The sequence below is a fragment of the Thalassophryne amazonica genome, chromosome 9, assembly GCF_902500255.1.
Source record: "Thalassophryne amazonica chromosome 9, fThaAma1.1, whole genome shotgun sequence".
Classification (NCBI taxonomy): Eukaryota; Metazoa; Chordata; class Actinopteri; order Batrachoidiformes; family Batrachoididae; genus Thalassophryne; species Thalassophryne amazonica.
The window spans coordinates 16,177,764-16,197,382 of NC_047111.1; the positions used below are offsets into that span (position 1 = coordinate 16,177,764).

The 19,619-nt window shown below is 46.2% G+C and overlaps 1 protein-coding gene across 4 annotated transcripts in view; it reads left to right on the forward strand.

Annotated features, from left to right (window-relative positions):
* The first annotated feature begins 893 nt into the window (after positions 1-893).
* gria4b (glutamate receptor, ionotropic, AMPA 4b) overlaps positions 894-19,619 on the forward strand; it is a 263,186-nt gene continuing 244,460 nt past the window's right edge. For 3 of the 4 annotated variants that reach the window (XM_034177668.1, XM_034177666.1, XM_034177669.1), the window contains exon 1: positions 894-1,172. In XM_034177668.1, the coding sequence (XP_034033559.1) occupies positions 1,013-1,172 (160 nt within the window). In that variant the 5' untranslated portion in view covers positions 894-1,012. The remainder of the gene's footprint in view (positions 1,173-19,619) is intronic. The other variant, XM_034177665.1, reaches the window with a different exon arrangement.

A 19,619-nucleotide genomic window follows, 5' to 3' on the forward strand; every position in this document is an offset into this window, starting at 1 on the left:
TTGCATCATTTGCAACCAACAGGCAGGTATAAAGTTTGCATTAATGTTATCTTGGTTCTTCCTGGGTGGTTCTTATGGTCCCAAGCAAGGACTATTTGTATATAAAAATGTATTTCCTAAAATGATACATTTGGGGTTTGAAATGAAATTTATGTAGCTTTTTACCCCTCGAAATCCACAAGGGCGTTGCCCCTCGACCCCACCAGGGGCCCTGCGGCCCACTGGACCCCCAACTCAAGGATTTGAACCCCCCCTTTCACATTCCTATATACGGCTCTGTCACCAACCACCTGCATGTTACATTTTTGCCTGTAAAATAATAATAATAATAATAATAATAATAATAATAATGTCGAATAAAGAGGCAGGGCCAGGACATTTTTTGTACAGTTTAACATTGACATTCTTTTTAATTAAGGGATTTTAGAAGTGAAGAGGATTCTGAACCTGATCATAACTTGAATTCACATCATTCAGACAGGAAATTATAACAAACGAGCAGCCCCCCCCCCCCCCCCCCACACACACACACACACACAATGCACTGAAATATTTCAGGTGTAATGTGTGTGTGTGTGTGGGGGGGGGGGGGGTGTATATATCATGGAGGATTTATATAAACAGCAGCTTTAGACACATTTAAAAAAATGTGTGTATTTAAAAAAACTCTTTAAATGCAGGAAATGATCAAATCTGTAATGCAGTTGTTTTGACTGCAGGTGTGAATTTGTTCTTTTTGTAAAATAACATAAATGTTGAACAGCATCACAGCCCCCCCCCCCCCCCCCCCCCCTTTTCTGGTCTTTAGGGGGCGTCCTCCTCATACTGAATGAATGTGTGTGTGCGGTGAAGTTTTCGGACCCCCCCCCCCCCCCCCCCCCCCGCCTGACGCACCGTGGCTGTGCGCCTCTGGCTCGCGCTCGCTGCTGATTTGCGCAAAAACCTCCAGCGACGGACGCACGGACGAACGCGCGGCACTGCGGAGGGAAGCCACCGTCCGAAGCCCGCATGGATGTTTAAGGAGCGCCGGATGTGTCGGTGCCGGACCCGGGTTCGAGCTGCTCCGGTTTGCAACCGAAACAAAATGAGGATTTCTGCCGGCGGCTGCTTCCTCGTATTCTCGGGCTTCTGGGGACTGACGATGGGAGCTTTCCCGAGCAGCGTCCAGATCGGTGAGTGGATCCACTTCTTCCCGTCACTCAAAGTGCGCACACACGTCTCAGCGCCTCCACGCACACGCAGCGGGCTTTTTTTTTTTTTTTTTTTTTTTGCAGATCTGCAGGCTGGAGTGCGCGTCCCGCCGTGCGCGTCCCGTCGTGCGCGTCCCGTCGTGCGCTCCGCCACTGCAGCACATCAAAGCGGCAAAGTGCGCGCGTGTGTCCACTGGACCTCTCCGCAATCAAACACTGTCCCAAATGTGTAGAAGCCAATTAATGCCGAATTTAAATCAATTAATAAAATAAATCTTTATCATTTACTCATAATTAGATAATAACCCTCAAACAGGACACAGCAAATCAAAGTCACAATCACCAGATCGTAACTGAGACGTTTAGTCGTACTGATAGTCAGTCATGATGTACTGAGTCACTGTGTCAGGTAACTTAACTGGTTACTAACTCGTCAGGAGAAGATGCTCAGTCATGAGTGATTTATACCTGATATACCTGATTAGAAGCTATTAACTCGTGATTAAGTTGCCAGGTCAGATTTATGAGGTTATGAGTTAATTATGACTTAATAAATGACAATACTGTCAAAAGATATTATTGTTATCACTGGTATGGCTTAATGTTTTATCTCATAGATAAAAGTATGATGCTATTTTTTCCTAATCAGCTCTCAGGAACTGGCTTCCATACTTCCTTTGGTTCACAAGCTCCACTGCCTTTTCCCAGTGGGACCCCCCCCCCCCCCCCCCACACACACACACACTTCTTTTGGGATGACAACAATTTGATGGATGTCGTCCGGCTTTTGTGTGTGTGGTTGATGACCTGGTGATTGGTGACAGCTGTCATAGTTGATGAGTGACAGCTGTCACCCCGGCTGTTCATGTGAGGCGGCAGCGCCCTCTCGTGCCTGAAGCCCGCACTTCAGGCAGGGCGCCCTTTGGTAGTGGGCCAGCAGTACCTCCTCTTCAGCGGCCCACACAACAGGACCCCCCCCCTCAACGGGCGCCTCCTGGCACCCGACCCGGCTTGTCGGGATGGCGATGGTAGAAATCGGCCAGGAGGGCCAGATCCAGGATGAAGCTCCTCTTCACCCAGGAGCGTTCTTCGGGTCCATAACCCTCCCAGTCCACCAAGTACTGGAAACCCCGGGCCTTCCGGCGGACGTCCAGGAGCCGACGCACAGTCCAAGCCGGCTCCCCGTTGATGATCCGGGCAGGAGGCGGCGCCACTCCGGGAGCACAGAGGGGTGAGGTGTGATAGGGTTTCAACCTGGAGCTGGGAGCTGGAGCTTCACTGCGGCAGGACTGATGACCTTGAGGATCTTAAATGGTCCAATGTATCTGTCTTTGAGTTTTGGCGAGTCCACTTGTAGAGGAACGTCTTTCGTGGAAAGCCATACCTCCTGCCCGGGCTGGTATGCAGGGGCCGGGGAACGCCGGCGATCTGCATGGGCTTTGGCCCTCATCCGGGCTTTCAACAAGGCAGAACGGGTGGTGCGCCACACCCGACGGCACCTCCGCAGGTGGGCCTGGACCAAGGGCACACCGACCTCTCCCTCCACCACAGGAAACAATGGGGGCTGGTACCCCAGACACACCTCAAATGGGGAGAGGCCAATGGCAGAGGACACCTGGCTGTTATGCGTCACACAGTGCAGGGCTTGCTCCAGTTCTTGGTTGGCCCGTTCTGCCTGTCCTGTCCGTTGGTCTGCGGGTGATACCCGGACGAGAGGCTCACGGTGGCCCCCAGTTCCCTGCAGAAACTCCTCCAGACTTGAGAGGAGAACTGGGGACCTCGATCCGAGACGATGTCCACGGGTATCCCATGCAGACGTACGACGTGGTGGACCAGGAGATCTGCTGTCTCCTGGGCAGTAGGGAGCTTCGGGAGGGCCACGAAGTGGGCCGCCTTGGAGAATCGGTCCACTATCGTGAGGATGGTAGTCATGTCCCGGGACGGCGGGAGGCCCGTGATGAAGTTCAGGCCGATGTGGGACCAGGGGCGATGGGGCACAGGTAACGGTTGGAGGAGTCCCTGTGCCCGTTGGTGGTCAGCTTTTCCCCTGGCGCAGGTGGTGCAGGCCTGGACATAGTCCCGGACGTTGGCTTCCATGGACGCCCACCAGAAGCTCTGCCGGACCACTGCCACGGTCCTTCGCAACCCTGGATGGCAGGAGAGTTTGGAACTGTGACAGAAGTCCAGGACGGCAGCTCTGGCCTCTGGTGGGACGTAGAGGCGGTTCTTCGGTCCGTTACCTGGGTCCGGGTTCCGTGCCAGGGCCTCCTGGACGGTCTTCTCCACATCCCAGGTGATGGTGGCCACGATAGTGGACTCAGGTAGGATGGATTCCGGCGGATCCGACAGCTCAGTTTTGACTTCGACTTCGTGAACCCGGGACAGAGCATCCGATCTTTGGTTCTTGGTCCCGGGGCAGTAGGTGATCCAGAAGTCAAAACGCCTGAAGAACAATGACCAGCAGGCTTACCTGGGATTCAGCCGCTTGGCGGTCCTGATATACTCCAGGTTCCGGTGGTCCGTGAAAACCGTAAATGGTACCGCGGCTCCCTCTAACAGATGTCTCCACTCCTCAAGAGCCTCCTTCACCGTGAGGAGTTCCCGATTGCCCACGTCATAGTTCCGCTCAGCTGGGGTCAACCTGCGTGAAAAATAGGTACAAGGATGGAGAATCTGATCGGACTCCCCGCTCTGGGACAGCACGGCTCCTATGCCTGAGTCCGAGGCATCCACTTCTACCACAAACTGGCGGCTAGGATCGGGCTGCACCAGAACTGGTGCAGTCGAAAACTGGCGTTTCAACTCCCTAAACGCGGCCTCGCACCAATCCGACCAGGTAAATGGTACTTTGGAGGAGGTCAGAGCTGTCAGGGGGCTAACTACCGGACTGTAGCCCTTTATGAACCTCCTGTAGAAATTCGCAAAGCTGAGGAACTGTTGCAGCTTCCTACGGCTTGTCGGTTGGGGCCAGTCTCTCACCGCCGCAACCTTGGCCGGATCAGGGGCGACGGAGTTGGAGGAGATTATGAACCCCAGGAAGGACAAAGAAGCGTGGTGGAACTCACACTTCTCGCCCTTCACAAACAGCCGGTTCTCCAACAACCGCTGCAGGACCTGACGTACATGCTGGGCATGGGTCTCAGGATCCGGGGAAAAAATGAGAATATCGTCTAGGTATATGAAGACGAATCGGTGCAGGAAGTCCCGCAAGTCCCGAATAGCCCTTTGGGGACAAATAAAGTTTTTGAATTTGAATTGAAGTTGAAGCTCTTGCTTGCCTCTACTGGTGGTTGGCTCTCACTGCGGTATTGTATCACTTCCTGTTCCGGAGCACAGCTGTGTTTTGCTGTATCTGTTAGCTGTTTAATCTGCGCAGTTAGATTGATCTAGTTAACTAGATAACGATTTGTTTCACAGTGTAATCTTCACATGCCTTAACTAAAGCACTCCCTCTGCTGAATCACCTCTAAATTATTCACACATTATTCACTTTGTGTGTTTTTAGCCGGTTTAGCATTGTGGCTTCTCCTGTCTCTACCGCACTTTTCTGCTCTGGGTGTGAAATGTTTAGTTATTCCTCGGCCTCCTTTAGCAGTAATGGTACTTGTAATAAGTGTAGCTTATTCGTAGCTTTGGAGGCCAGACTGGGCGAATTGGAGACTCGGCTCCGCACCTTGGAAAATCCTACAGCTAGCCAGGCCCCTATAGTCGGTGCGGACCAAGATAGCTTAGCCATCGTTAGTTCCCCTCCGGCAGATCCCGAGCAGCCGGGAAAGCAGGCCGACTGGGTGACTGTGAGGAGGAAGCGTAGTTCTAAACAGAAGCCCCGTGTACACCGCCAACCCGTTCACATTTCTAACCGTTTTTCTCCACTCGGCGACACACCCGCCGAGGAACAAACTCTGGTTATTGGCGACTCTGTTTTGAGAAATGTGAAGTTAGCGACACCAGCAACCATAGTCAGTTGTCTTCCGGGGGCCAGAGCAGGCGACATTGAAGGAAATTTGAAACTGCTGGCTAAGGCTAATCGTAAATTTGGTAAGATTGTAATTCACGTCAGCAGTAATGACACCCGGTTACGCCAATCGGAGGTCACTAAAATTAACATTGAATCAGTGTGTAACTTTGCAAAAACAATGTTGGACTCTGTAGTTTTCTCTAGGCCCCTCCCCAATCGGACCGGGAGTGACATGTTTAGCCGCATGTTCTCCCTGAATTGTAGGGTGTCTGAGTGGTGTCCAAAAAATGAGGTGGGCTTCATAGATAATTGGCAAAGCTTCTGGGGAAAACCTGGTCTTGTTAGGAGAGACGGCATCCATCCCACTTTGGATGGAGCAGCTCTCATTTCTAGAAATCTGGCCAATTTTCTTAAATCCTCCAAACCGTGACTATCCAGGGTTGGGACCAGGAAGCAGAGTTGTAGTCTTACACACCTCTCTGCAGCTTCTCTCCTCCTGCCATTCCCTCATTACCCCATCCCCGTAGAGACGGTGCCTGCTCCCAGACCACCAATAACCAGCAAAAATCTATTTAAGCATAAAAATTCAAAAAGAAAAAAATAATATAGCACCTTCAACTCCACCACAGACTAAAACAGTTAAATGTGGTCTATTAAACATTAGATCTCTCTCTTCTAAGTCCCTGTTAGTAAATTATATAATAATTGATCAACATATTGATTTATTCTGCCTTACAGAAACCTGGTTACAGCAGGATGAATATGTTAGTTTAAATGAGTCAACACCCCTGAGTCACACTAACTGTCAGAACGCTCATAGCACTGGCCGAGGTGGAGGATTAGCAGCAATCTTCCACTCCGGCTTATTAATTAATCAAAAACCCAGACAGAGCTTTAATTCATTTGAAAGCTTGACTCTTAGTCTTGTCCATCCAAATTGGAAGTCCAAAAAAACAGTTTTATTTGTTGTTATCTATCGTCCACCTGGTCGTTACTGTGAGTTTCTCTGTGAATTTTCGGACCTTTTGTCTGACTTAGTGCTTAGCTCAGATAAGATAATTATAGTGGGCGATTTTAACATCCACACAGATGCTGAGAATGACAGCCTCAACACTGCATTTAATCTATTGTTAGACTTGATTGGCTTTGCTCAAAATGTAAATGAGTCCACCCACCACTTTAATCATACCTTAGATCTTGTTCTGACTTATGGTATGGAAATTGAAGACTTAACAGTATTCCCTGAAAACTCCCTTCTGTCTGATCACTTCTTAATAACATTTACATTTACTCTGATGGACTACCCAGCGGTGGGGAATAAGTTTCATTACAGTAGAAGTCTTTCAGAAACCGCTGTAACTAGGTTTAAGGATATGATTCCTTCTTTATGTTCTCCAATGCCATATACCAACACAGGGCAGAGTAGCTACCTAAACTCTGTGAGTGAGATAGATTATCTCGTCAATAGTTTTATATCCTCTTTGAGGACAACTTTGGATGCTGTAGCTCCTCTGAAAAAGAAAACCTTAAATCAGAAGTACCTGACTCCGTGGTATAACTCACAAACTCGCAGCTTAAAGCAGATAACCCGTACGTTGGAGAGGAAATGGCATCTCACTAATTTAGAAGATCTTCACTTAGCCTGGAAAAAGAGTCTGTTGCTCTATAAAAAAGCCCTCCGTAAAGCTAGGACATCTTTCTACTCATCACTAATTGAAGAAAATAAGAACAACCCCAGGTTTCTTTTCAGCACTGTAGCCAGGCTGACAAAGAGTCAAAGCTCTATTGAGCCGAGTATTCCTTTAACTTTAACTAGTAATGACTTCATGACTTTCTTTGCTAATAAAGTTTTAACTATTAGAGAAAAAATTACTCATAACCATCCCAAAGACATATCGTTCTCTTTGGCTGCTTTCAGTGATGCCGGTATTTGGTTAGACTCTTTCTCTCCGATTGTTCTGTCTGAGTTATTTTCATTAGTTACTTCCTCCAAACCATCAACATGTCTATTAGACCCCATTCCTATCAGGCTGCTCAAGGAAGCCCTACCATTAATTAATGCTTCGGTCTTAAATATGATCAATCTGTCTTTATTAGTTGGCTATGTACCACAGGCTTTTAAGGTGGCAGTAATTAAACCATTACTTAAAAAGCCATCACTTGACCCAGCTATCTTAGCTAATTATAGGCCAATCTCCAACCTTCCTTTTCTCTCAAAAATTCTTGAAAGGGTAGTTGTAAAACAGCTAACTGATCATCTGCAGAGGAATGGTCTATTTGAAGAGTTTCAGTCAGGGTTTAGAATTCATCATAGTACAGAAACAGCTTTAGTGAAGGTTACAAATGATCTTCTTATGGCCTCAGACAGTGGACTTATCTCTGTACTTGTTCTGTTAGACCTTAGTACTGCTTTTGATACTGTTGACCATAAAATTTTATTACAGAGATTAGAGCATGCTATAGGTATTAAAGGCAAGGCACTGTGCTGCAGTGGTTTGAATCATATTTATCTAATAGATTACAATTTGTTCATGTAAATGGGGAATCTTCTTCACAGACTAAGGTTAATTATGGAGTTCCACAAGGTTCTGTGCTAGGACCAATTTTATTCACTTTAGACATGCTTCCCTTAGGCAGTATTATTAGACAGCATTGCTTAAATTTTCATTGTTACGCAGATGATACCCAGCTTTATCTATCCATGAAGCCAGAGGACACACACCAATTAGCTAAACTGCAGGATTGTCTTACAGACATAAAGACATGGATGACCTCTAATTTCCTGCTTTTAAACTCAGATAAAACTGAAGTTATTGTACTTGGCCCCACAAATCTTAGAAACATGGTGTCTAACCAGATCCCTACTCCGGATGGCATTGCCCTGACCTCTAGTAATACTGTGAGAAATCTTGGAGTCATTTTTGATCAGGATATGTCATTCAATGCGCATATTAAACAAATATGTAGGACTGCTTTTTTGCATTTGCGCAATATCTCTAAAATTAGAAAGGTCTTGTCTCAGAGTGATGCTGAAAAACTAATTCATGCATTTATTTCCTCTAGGCTGGACTACTGTAATTCATTATTATCAGGTTGTCCTAAAAGTTCCCTGAAAAGCCTTCAGTTAATTCAAAATGCTGCAGCTAGAGTACTGACAGGGACTAGAAGGAGAGAGCATATTTCACCCATATTGGCTTCTCTTCATTGGCTTCCTGTTAATTCTAGAATAGAATTTAAAATTCTTCTTCTTACTTATAAGGTTTTGAATAATCAGGTCCCATCTTATCTTAGGGACCTCATAGTACCATATCACCCCAATAGAGCGCTTCGCTCTCAGACTGCAGGCTTACTTGTAGTTCCTAGGGTTTTTAAGAGTAAAATGGGAGGCAGAGCCTTCAGCTTTCAGGCTCCTCTCCTCTGGAACCAGCTCCCAATTCGGATCAGGGAGACAGATACCCTCTCTACTTTTAAGATTAGGCTTAAAACGTTCCTTTTTGCTAAAGCTTATAGTTAGGGCTGGATCAGGTAACCGTGAACCATCCCTTAGTTATGCTGCTATAGACTTAGACTGCTGGGGGGTTCCCATGATGCACTGAGTGTTTCTTTCTCTTTTTGCTCTGTATGCACCACTCTGCATTTAATCATTAGTGATTGATCTCTGCTCCCCTCCACAGCATGTCTTTTTCCTGATTCTCTCCCTCAGCCCCAACCAGTCCCAGCAGAAGACTGCCCCTCCCTGAGCCTGGTTCTGCTGGAGGTTTCTTCCTGTTAAAAGGGAGTTTTTCCTTCCCACTGGTGCCAAGTGCTTGCTCACATGGGGGCGTTTTGACTGTTGGGGTTTTTCCGTAATTATTGTATGGCTTTGCCTTGAATATAAAGCGCCTTGGGGCAACTGTTTGTTGTGATTTGGCGCTATATAAATAAAATTGATTTGATTTGATTTGAAGACGTCATTTACCAAAGCCTGAAACGTCGCGGTGGCGTTGGTGAGGCCGAACGGCATGACCAGGTACTCAAAGTGACCTAATGGGGTGTTAAAGTCCGTCTTCCACTCGTCTCCCTTCCGGATCCGAACCAGGTGGTACGCATTCCTAAGATCGAGTTTTGTGAATATTTGGGCTCCATGCAGGGGCATGAACACCGAATCTAACAGGGGTAGAGGGTACCGGTTGCGGACCGTGATCTCGTTCAGTCCCCTGTAGTCAATGCATGGACGGAGTCCGCCGTCTTTCTTTCCCACAAAAAAGAAACCTGCACCCATCGGTGAGGTGGAGTTCCGGATCAGCCCGGCAGCTAACGAGTCCCGGATGTAGGTCTCCATTGATTCGCGTTCCGGATGTGAGAGGTTGTACAGCCGGCTGGACGAATACTCAGTGCCCGGGATCAAATCAATGGCGCAGTCGTACGGACGGTGTGGGGGAACAGTGGCTCCCCCCGTGGCTCATCCTTAGCCACCAGATGCTCCTTCAGGACTGACGACAGTCCGTTTACGAAGGCGGCGCGGAGTGCAGCGGTATTCCAGCTGGACCTCGCAGCCGTGATGCGGAAGTCGACCGCATACTCAGCTGCACTCCGACGCCCCTGTCTCATTGACAGCAGCGCTGTTGAAGCAGTCTCGCCTCTGTTTGGGTGATCAAATACTGTTCTGAACTCCCTCACAAACCCAGTATAAGAGGTAAGGAGCCGTGAATTCTGCTCCCAGAGCACCGTAGCCCAGGCGCGTACCTCACCTTGAAGCAAATTAATCACATAAGCCACCCTACCGGCATCGGACGCATACATCACGGGACGCTGTGGAAACACGAGCGAACACTGCATTAAAAAGTCCTCGCACGTCTCCACACAACCCCCGTACGGCTCTGGGGGACTTATGTATGCTTCAGGGGATGGTGGGGGGGGGTCGTTGAATGACCAGTGGAATGTCTATATTCGGCACCGGGTCAGCAGGAGGAGGAGCTGCAGCAGCGCCCTGAGCGCGCGCTTCCACCTGCGCGGTGAGAGCCTCCATCCGGCGATTGAGGATGACGTTCTGCTCAGTCATTAGATCCAACCGAGCAGTAAAGGCGGTGAGGATTTGCTGCAACTCACCTAACACGCCTCCTGCAGATGCCTGTGCACCCTGCTCTTCCATTGGCTGTCCAACAGATGGTTGACGCCCCTCGGGATCCATGATGATGGCCAAGATATCCTGTTGGGAAAGTGTAGTGACACGGACCCACAACAGGGGGTGTAAATGAGCGGACAATAGATGAGCCAAAAATACAACACTTTACTGTTGTGAATTGTGCACAACGAAAATACAGACAAACGCAGAATTTGGATCACAATCAAAATATATAAGGTGATGTGTGGGTAGGCTCGAGGATAGGAGATGTTCGTCTCGAGTAGAACCGGATCCCACATGAATTCCACTGCCACCGAACCCGAAGGATACTGGAGCCGCCAAGTCCCGAGTCCCCAGGTGGTCACCGTCTCTGACTGTCGGATCTGGTACTGCTGGCAGGAAGCAGAAGAACAGATGTGATGAGTGTGTGACAATACACTCAGTAAACAGTCAGCAAGTCGTCTTTCCAGGTGGGAAACAATATCTCCACCTTTAACACAGAACACAGTTGTGCAGAGCCTAAGAGCTACTTATCGTTTTGGCGTGAGGGTGAAGAACGTCACTCCAACACGGACCACAAAGCGCAGCACCCAGCTGACAGCAGCTACAGCAACTCCTGCAAACACTCAGAAAAGAGATCACGTGCGTAACGGCACAGTCAAACGGCTGAGAGTTTACCATAGAGGTAGATGATATCTCGGCGACGAGGTGGAGATGTCGTCCGTCTTTTGTGTGTGTGGTTGATGACCTGGTGATTGATGACAGCTGTCATAGTTAATGAGTGACAGCTGTCACCCCGGCTGTTCTTGTGAGGCGGCAGCGCCCTCTCGTGCCTGAAGCCCGCACTTCAGGCAGAGCGCCCTTTGGTAGTGGGCCAGCAGTACCTCCTCTTCAGCGGCCCACACAACAGTCTGAACGATTTGGAGCTTTGCTGCATCAATTTTTTTCCAGAAACTGTGAGAGACCTCCAGGTGGACACCGTTCGAAAAATTAATATGGCTTTCAGGGACGATTTTATGGGGATTAAACAGATTATGGGGTGTTACTGCCGCTTTAAGGACGGCCCACAACTGCTGAGAGTGCGGCGCGCTCCCAGCCCCCATCGACAGTCCGACACCCCGCTGGAACAACCAGATAATTTCCAACGTGAAGGCTTTGTTGATCCGGGACCTCGTCTGACTTTCACAAAAAGGCAGAAGATGTGGACATCAGCACTTTATCGGCACATTCCTCCATTACAGGAGTTTTTTTCATGGAAAGAAAAGCGGAGGGACGCGCCACGGCTCCGTTCATTACGCGGGACAAAACCACCTCGGTGTTGGTCTCTCAGGACGGCTTTCAGGTGGATTTCAGATGGATTCCGGTTGCTTTCCAGTCGTGTGAATATCCGATTGTGATTGTGCATGAGCTGGACATGCCAGAACATGTCCCATGAGGCTTCATCACGGTGTTGCTTTGCGCCGAGCAGCTGCACCGCGACACGCGGTGGAGCAGCTTCTCTTTCCATGACAAAAACTCCTGTAACAGTGAACTGTGCTGTTCATTTTTAAACTGGACGCTGTCTTGATCCGGTATGTCATCTGACTAGCACAGGAATTGTGAAAAGACGTGGCCATCAGCACTTTTTCCGGCACATTAAGACAGATGTGCGGAGGAGTTCCGCGCGTCGCAGTGCAGCCGCTCGGCGCAAAGCAACGCCGTGATGAAGCCTCACGGGACATGTTCTGGCATGTCCAGCTCATGCACAATCACAATCGGATATTTACACGACTGGAAAGCAACCGGAATCCGTCTGAAATACACCTGAAAGCTGTCCTGAGAGACCAACACCGAGGCGGTTTTGTCCCGCGTAATGAACGGAGCCGTGGCGCGTCCCTCCGCTTTTCTTTCCATGAAAAAAACTCCTGTAACGGTGGAATGTGCCGGAATAAGTGCTGATGTCCACATCTTCTGCCTTTTTGTGAAAGTCAGATGAGGTCTCGGATCAACAAAGCTTTCACGTTGGAAATGATCTGGTTGTTCCAGCGGGGTGTCAGCCTGTCGATGGGGGCTGGGAGCGCGCCGCGCTCTCAGCAGTTGTGGGCAGTCCTTAAAGTGGCAGTAACACCCCGTAATCTGTTTAATCCCCTTAAAATCGTCCCTGAAAGCCATATTAATTTTTCGAACGGTGTCCACCTGGAGGTCTCTCACAGTTTCTGGAAAAAAATTGATGCAGCAAAGCTCCAAATCGTTCAGACATTTATTCGCAATAAAAAATAGACGAGAGGGGTGGACCACACCTCACTCAAAGCCTGCTCACAGGCGAATGACGCAACCGACAGGCATGAAAAAACTCATGCATGCGCATGAGGGTTCAAGCTTGTCTGACGCAATCACACGTGATTCAAATCCATATGGTTTTTTTAAAAAAAATAAGGTCGGATACTTTTCTAACAGACCTCGTATAGCCTGTTTTGTGATGAAGACACTGAATGCATTGTGGGTTAATGCAGACTACCGTTGAGCCAATGAGATATCATCAGATAACCACAACTTGAGAAAGCTCGTAAAATCTGTAAAAACTCTGGTATGAAGAATTTCATCACAGTCAGCCTTCACACTGGGACTATGATTGCTGTGTGGACCAAGGACAGAATCTCAGACTTCTTCCCTGCAAATTCTGGTGTTCCATCAGATATATGTTCTGGCTCCTACAGTGTTCAGTGAAGGCATGAACAGGGTGTTGCACTGGGTGCTGGACTGGGTGTTGGGTAGGGTGGTGTCATGGGTTTTGGGCAGGGTGTTGGACTGTGTGTTGGGTATGGTGTTGGACTGGGTGTTGGGTAGGGTATTGGACAGGGTGTTGGACTGGGTGTCGGGTAGGGTGATGGACAGGGTGTTGGACTGGGTGTCGGGTACGGTGTTGGACTGGGTGTTGGGTAGGACAGGGTGTTGGACAGGGTGTTGGACTGGGTGTTGGGTAGCAGCGTTGTTGAAACCTGCAACTTAGGTGCTTTTGTCAGCAATGAAAGGTTTAATGACCTGGACTTCAGAGATGATGCTTTGATCTTTGCAGAGTTAATGGGTTCCTTGATTACAGCACTTGAGAAGATGAGTGTCGGCATTTCCGATTGTTCTAGATCAAGATTATGATCTGAACATCCAGTGACATCCTGGATCAGAATGTGGTGAAACAGTAGAGGTTGTGGAGACATTCATCTCAGCAGTGACCTTTGTGTCTCTTGGTCCTCAGCCATTGAGATCCTTAGACATCTTCATATGGTTAGAGGTGTTTGGTGACATTGATATCTTTGCAGGAGAAGAAAGGTCCAAATCCCAGGTGCTGGTGCTTCCTGTAAGACTTGGACACTAACCAGTGACCTACAGTAAGGCGACGACTGGATGTCTTTGGTACTAGTTCTCTTCGGAGGATCCTTTTTCTGAATAAAACTCAATGTGTGAATGCAGTGTTGGAATTAAAATCAGGGCGTTTTTCTCGGGCTCTTGAATAAACCTTTCCTCTGGTTTCAGTTCAGCTTGTGAGTAAACAGTGCTTTAGTAGTTCTTTGACCACCCAAATTCTGTAATTTTGAACTCTAGAATTCTTTAAGAATGCAGTTGAAGGCATTGACTTAAGTACTCGACACGACCATGTTTGTTTTTTAGCTGTATGTTCGCGATGCACATGCAATGCGTTCATTTTAAAGATGATTTTTCTGCATCCTGTGAAATTAAGACAAGGCAGCTGCAATACCCATGTCACCTCTAGGGGGCAGTGTAACTACAGATGTCGTGTGTATCTCGAGAACATAAAGCAAAATCACTATTTTTGTGATGCTGTCACTAGATTTACCAACTTTTTGACCTTCTCTGGTGACTAAAAGGCTTATCTGGTGACTTGTACTCAACAAACTGGTCAATTTTATTGCCGAATAAAATAAAATTCTGGGAGCAGTGGATTTCTGGTAGTGGCGGATCTCTCTGTGTGCCACGGTGCCGTGAGGCTTCTTCACACCGACGTTGAAGCTTCTGCAATTTTTCGCCAAATGCACGTAGTGTATCACAGCGGCCACCGCGTAATCCAGAATGGCCACGGGACACAAAATGACGTGACCGATACGTCACATGAAAACCCTCTATAGTCTCCACCCATCTCCCCCCCAACAAAACCTTCAAGAGAACAGAGTGTGGTTCCACTTCCTGCCATATGCAAATTAGACATGATTACATCATCACTTTTAGCAACATGACTCCAGTATTTCAGCTGACTGGGTTTGAGATCTTCAGAATTTTGTGGTAAAAATAAGTTTATAAACCCGTCAAAGTGATTGTTAACTAATGATAAATTGTATTAAAACACCTCCGGTGGTTTCTGGAGCCTGGACTTAAAAGTGTAGGTGATACGTAATGCCATGTTTTCATGAATATTTAAGACTAAAATTAAACAACAGTTTGAAATTTATCATTTCCTGGTGCGCAGTTCTTCAAAAGCTAAATATTCGGCTTTTGAACTGCACGCCACTAAAAGATTTCCCGGCGTGCCGACATTGGACAAGAAGAAGCTGGAAGTGGCGTCAGCTCTGGAACCATTATCTTAATTGTCCCATTAATTTTTACACACGACTGACAGCCCCGTGGTTCGGGTTGGCGCTGCACCATGTTTTCGGTGTCAGAACGGTTACTTTTCGCCGGCAGAATGGCAGGTGGAACATTTACATTGACGAGCGCGCACTTGCACAGAGTCCCTGGTTGCTCCACTTGACATGGAGACAAAACTGAGGAGCGTCACATTATTTTATTGTTTTCTAGATGATGGGATAATGTCATCGTGTGCAGACTGAGATGTTATGAGCAGATGAGGCGCTCCGAGTCTTTATCCTGCAGCGCAAAGCCGCTCGTTAGCACAGACTGGATCGATCAGCCTCAATAACTGATTACAGCTGCACTGGAACCTGGCACCAAATTCCCATGTGTCAAATGGAGTTTTCTTCAACCAGAACAGAAGGAATTCAATTATTTTTCAGATGTGGTTTTGTAAAGGTTTATAAGTTTTAAGATGATCTCACTGAAATGCACAGGTAAGACTATATATTTACTTCTTGTGTGAATGGTTTTAATATTTAATAATAACATATTCAAGAAGGAAAACAATATTTATTTTAAAAATAGCTGATATTTTCAGTCCCTCGTGTCATTTTTCAGATTTGAAATTGTTTCTAAGTAATAAAAAAAAAAAAAAAAAAAAAAAAAACAAATAAAAAACTCCACACTTCCTCACCATATTTTTCTAATGTCACAAATCATAAAACTGTTTTTTTTTATCAGGTGATTACGACCGAAGTGCTGCCAAAAAACAGAAACACCTTCAGAATGGACTTTAAAAAAAAAAGTCCTCCAGACTGGACTTTTTAAAAAAAGCTCCACACTATAAAAAAAAAAAAAAAAAAATCCGTGAACAGCTCGATGTCAGCTGTGTTTACAATTGATTTGGGCTTGAATCAGCAGGTCCCGTTCTGGTGATGACGTAGCAACAATATGGCCGCGGCTGAGGGCTGAAATAGAGCGCAAGATTCAGACAGCTGTAGTTTATCCTTCACCTGCGCATTTATTGTTCAGGATTTTTTAAAATCAACATTTCATCATTTTTAGTGATTATTTTTGCACATTTTTTAGTGTCACCTACACTTTAAAGAAAGTGTCTGCAGAATGGCTTCAGATCTGGATGCTGCCTTTAAGGAGGTCAGACGTAAAAAGATCACACTGGTATTTTGATTTAAAGGACATTTATGTTGTTTCATCCCAACACATGTAGCCTGAAGTTAGATTTTGAAATGTGAAACAAAAGTGCTTTCCAGCTAAAACCCGCCTGACATTTTCCACGAACGGCTGAGGCAACATTTTCCTACACGAAGGTGGAGGTGAAACAAACATGCATGACCTTTGACATGATGCCCTTTGTTACATTTTATGGTTGGGTTGCAGCTAACAATGGTTTTCATTTTCATTAATCTCTTACTTGGCTCCACGGTGCAGAACAAAGTGTTGCTCAGTAACTCTGGCCATTTTATTGTATATTCTGATTGTATAAATTTGGTTGACTTGCACGTGTTGGTGAACAGGTTGTAACATCTCCGGTGCAGGCATGTGCCATGGCATCGGGGCGGCACCTTGTCACAAAGCGTAGAAATGCTCACATAATTATGAGATGCTGTGGTGAAGCATTAATACCGACTTGTCAGTTATAGAAAAAGATTTAGGGGGCCAATATTGGCCTTTAATTGCGTTTCATATATTGTCCAGCCAGTGGTGGTTGTCTCTAATATTGCTTGCTTGCCTCTACTGGTGGTTGGTTCTCACTGCGGTATTGTATCACTTCCTGTTCCGGAGCACAGCGGTGTTTTTCTGTATCTGTTAGCTGTTTAATCTGCGCAGTTAGATTGATCTAGTTATCTAGATTACGATTTGTTTCCCAGTATAATCTTTACGTGCCTTAACTAAAGCACTCCTTCTGCTGAATCACCTCTAAATTATTTACACATTATTCACTTTGCGTGTTTTTAGGAATCCGCTAGCTTAGCGTAGCTACTAGCTCTTAGCCGATTTAGCATGGCGGCTTCTCCTGTCTCTCCTGCACTTTTCTGCTCTGGGTGTGAAATGTTTAGTTATTCCTCGGCCTCCTTTAGCAGTAACGGTACTTGTAATAAGTGTAGCTTATTCGTAGCTTTGGAGGCCAGGCTGGGCGAATTGGAGACTCGGCTCCGCACCGTGGAAAATTCTACAGCTAGCCAGGCCCCTGTAGTCGGTGCGGACCAAGGTAGCTTAGCCGCCGTTAGTTACCCCCTGGCAGATCCCGAGCAGCCGGGAAAGCAGGCCGACTGGGTGACTGTGAGGAGGAAGCGTAGTTCTAAACAGAAGCCCCGTGTACACCGCCAACCCGTTCACATTTCTAACCATTTTTCCCCACTCGACGACACACCCGCCGAGGATCAAACTCTGGTTATTTGCGACTCTGTTTTGCGAAATGTGAAGTTAGCGACACCAGCAACCATAGTCAATTGTCTTCCGGGGGCCAGAGCAGGCGACATTGAAGGAAATTTGAAACTGCTGGCTAAGGCTAAGCGTAAATTAGGTAAGATTGTAATTCACGTCGGCAGTAATGACACCCGGCTACGCCAATCGGAGGTCACTAAAATTAACATTGAATCGGTGTGTAACTTTGCAAAAACAATGTCGGACTCTGTAGTTTTCTCTGGGCCCCTCCCCAATCGGACCGGGAGTGACATGTTTAGCCGCATGTTCTCCTTGAATTGCTGGCTGTCTGAGTGGTGTCCAAAAAATGAGGTGGGCTTCATAGATAATTGGCAAAGCTTCTGGGGAAAACCTGGTCTTGTTAGGAGAGACGGCATCCATCCCACTTTGGATGGAGCAGCTCTCATTTCTAGAAATCTGGCCAATTTTCTTAAATCCTCCAAACTGTGACTATCCAGGGTTGGGACCAGGAAGCAGAGTTGTAGTCTTAGACACCTCTCTGCAGCTTCTCTCCCCCTGCCATCCCCTCATTACCCCATCCCCGTAGAGACGGTGCCTGCTCCCAGACTACCAATAACCAGCAAAAATCTATTTAAGCATAAAAATTCAAAAAGAAAAAATAATATAGCACCTTCAACTGCACCACAGACTAAAACAGTTAAATGTGGTCTATTAAACATTAGGTCTCTCTCTTCTAAGTCCCTGTTGGTAAATGATATAATAATTGATCAACATATTGATTTATTCTGCCTTACAGAAACCTGGTTACAGCAGGATGAATATGTTAGTTTAAATGAGTCAACACCCCCGAGTCACACTAACTGTCAGAATGCTCGTAGCACGGGCCGGGGCGGAGGATTAGCAGCAATCTTCCATTCCAGCTTTAATTAATCAAAAACCCAGACAGAGCTTTAATTCATTTGAAAGCTTGACTCTTAGTCTTGTCCATCCAAATTGGAAGTCCCAAAAACCAGTTTATTTGTTATTATCTATCGTCCACCTGGTCGTTACTGTGAGTTTCTCTGTGAATTTTCAGACCTTTTGTCTGACTTAGTGCTTAGCTCAGATAAGATAATTATAGTGGGCGATTTTAACATCCACACAGATGCTGAGAATGACAGCCTCAACACTGCATTTAATCTATTATTAGACTCTATTGGCTTTGCTCAAAAAGTAAATGAGTCCACCCACCACTTTACTCATATCTTAGATCTTGTTCTGACTTATGGTATGGAAATAGAAGACTTAAAAGTATTCCCTGAAAACTCCCTTCTGTCTGATCATTTCTTAATAACATTTACATTTACTATGATGGACTACCCAGCAGTGGGGAATAAGTTTCATTACACTAGAAGTCTTTCAGAAAGCGCTGTAACTAGGTTTAAGGATATGATTCCTTCTTTATGTTCTCTAATGCCATATACCAACACAGTGCAGAGTAGCTACCTAAACTCTGTAAGTGAGATAGAGTATCAATCAATCAATCAATCAATTTTTTTTATATAGCGCCAAATCACAACAAACAGTTGCCCCAAGGCGCAAGTATCTCGTCAATAGTTTTACATCCTCATTGAAGACAACTTTGGATGCTGTAGCTCCTCTAAAAAAGAGAGCTTTAAATCAGATGTGCCTGACTCCGTGGTATAACTCACAAACTCGTAGCTTAAAGCAGATAACCCGTAAGTTGGAGAGGAAATGGCGTCTCACTAATTTAGAAGATCTTCACTTAGCCTGGAAAAAGAGTCTGTTGCTCTATAAAAAAGCCCTCCGTAAAGCTAGGACATCTTTCTACTCATCACTAATTGCAGAAAATAAGAACAACCCCAGGTTTCTTTTCAGCACTGTAGCCAGGCTGACAAAGAGTCAGAGCTGTATTGAGCTGAGTATTCCATTAACTTTAACTAGTAATGACTTCATGACTTTCTTTGCTAACAAAATTTTAACTATTAGAGAAAAAATTACTCATAACCATCCCAAAGACGTATCGTTATCTTTGGCTGCTTTCAGTGATGCCGGTATTTGGTTAGACTCTTTCTCTCCGATTGTTCTGTCTGAGTTATTTTCATTAGTTACTTCATCCAAACCATCAACATGTTTATTAGACCCCATTCCTACCAGGCTGCTCAAGGAAGCCCTACCATTATTTAATGCTTCGATCTTAAATATGATCAATCTATCTTTGTTAGTTGGCTATGTACCACAGGCTTTTAAGGTGGCAGTAATTAAACCATTACTTAAAAAGCCATCACTTGACCCAGCTATTTTAGCTAATTATAGGCCAATCTCCAACCTTCCTTTTCTCTCAAAAATTCTTGAAAGGGTAGTTGTAAAACAGCTAACTGATCATCTGCAGAGGAAT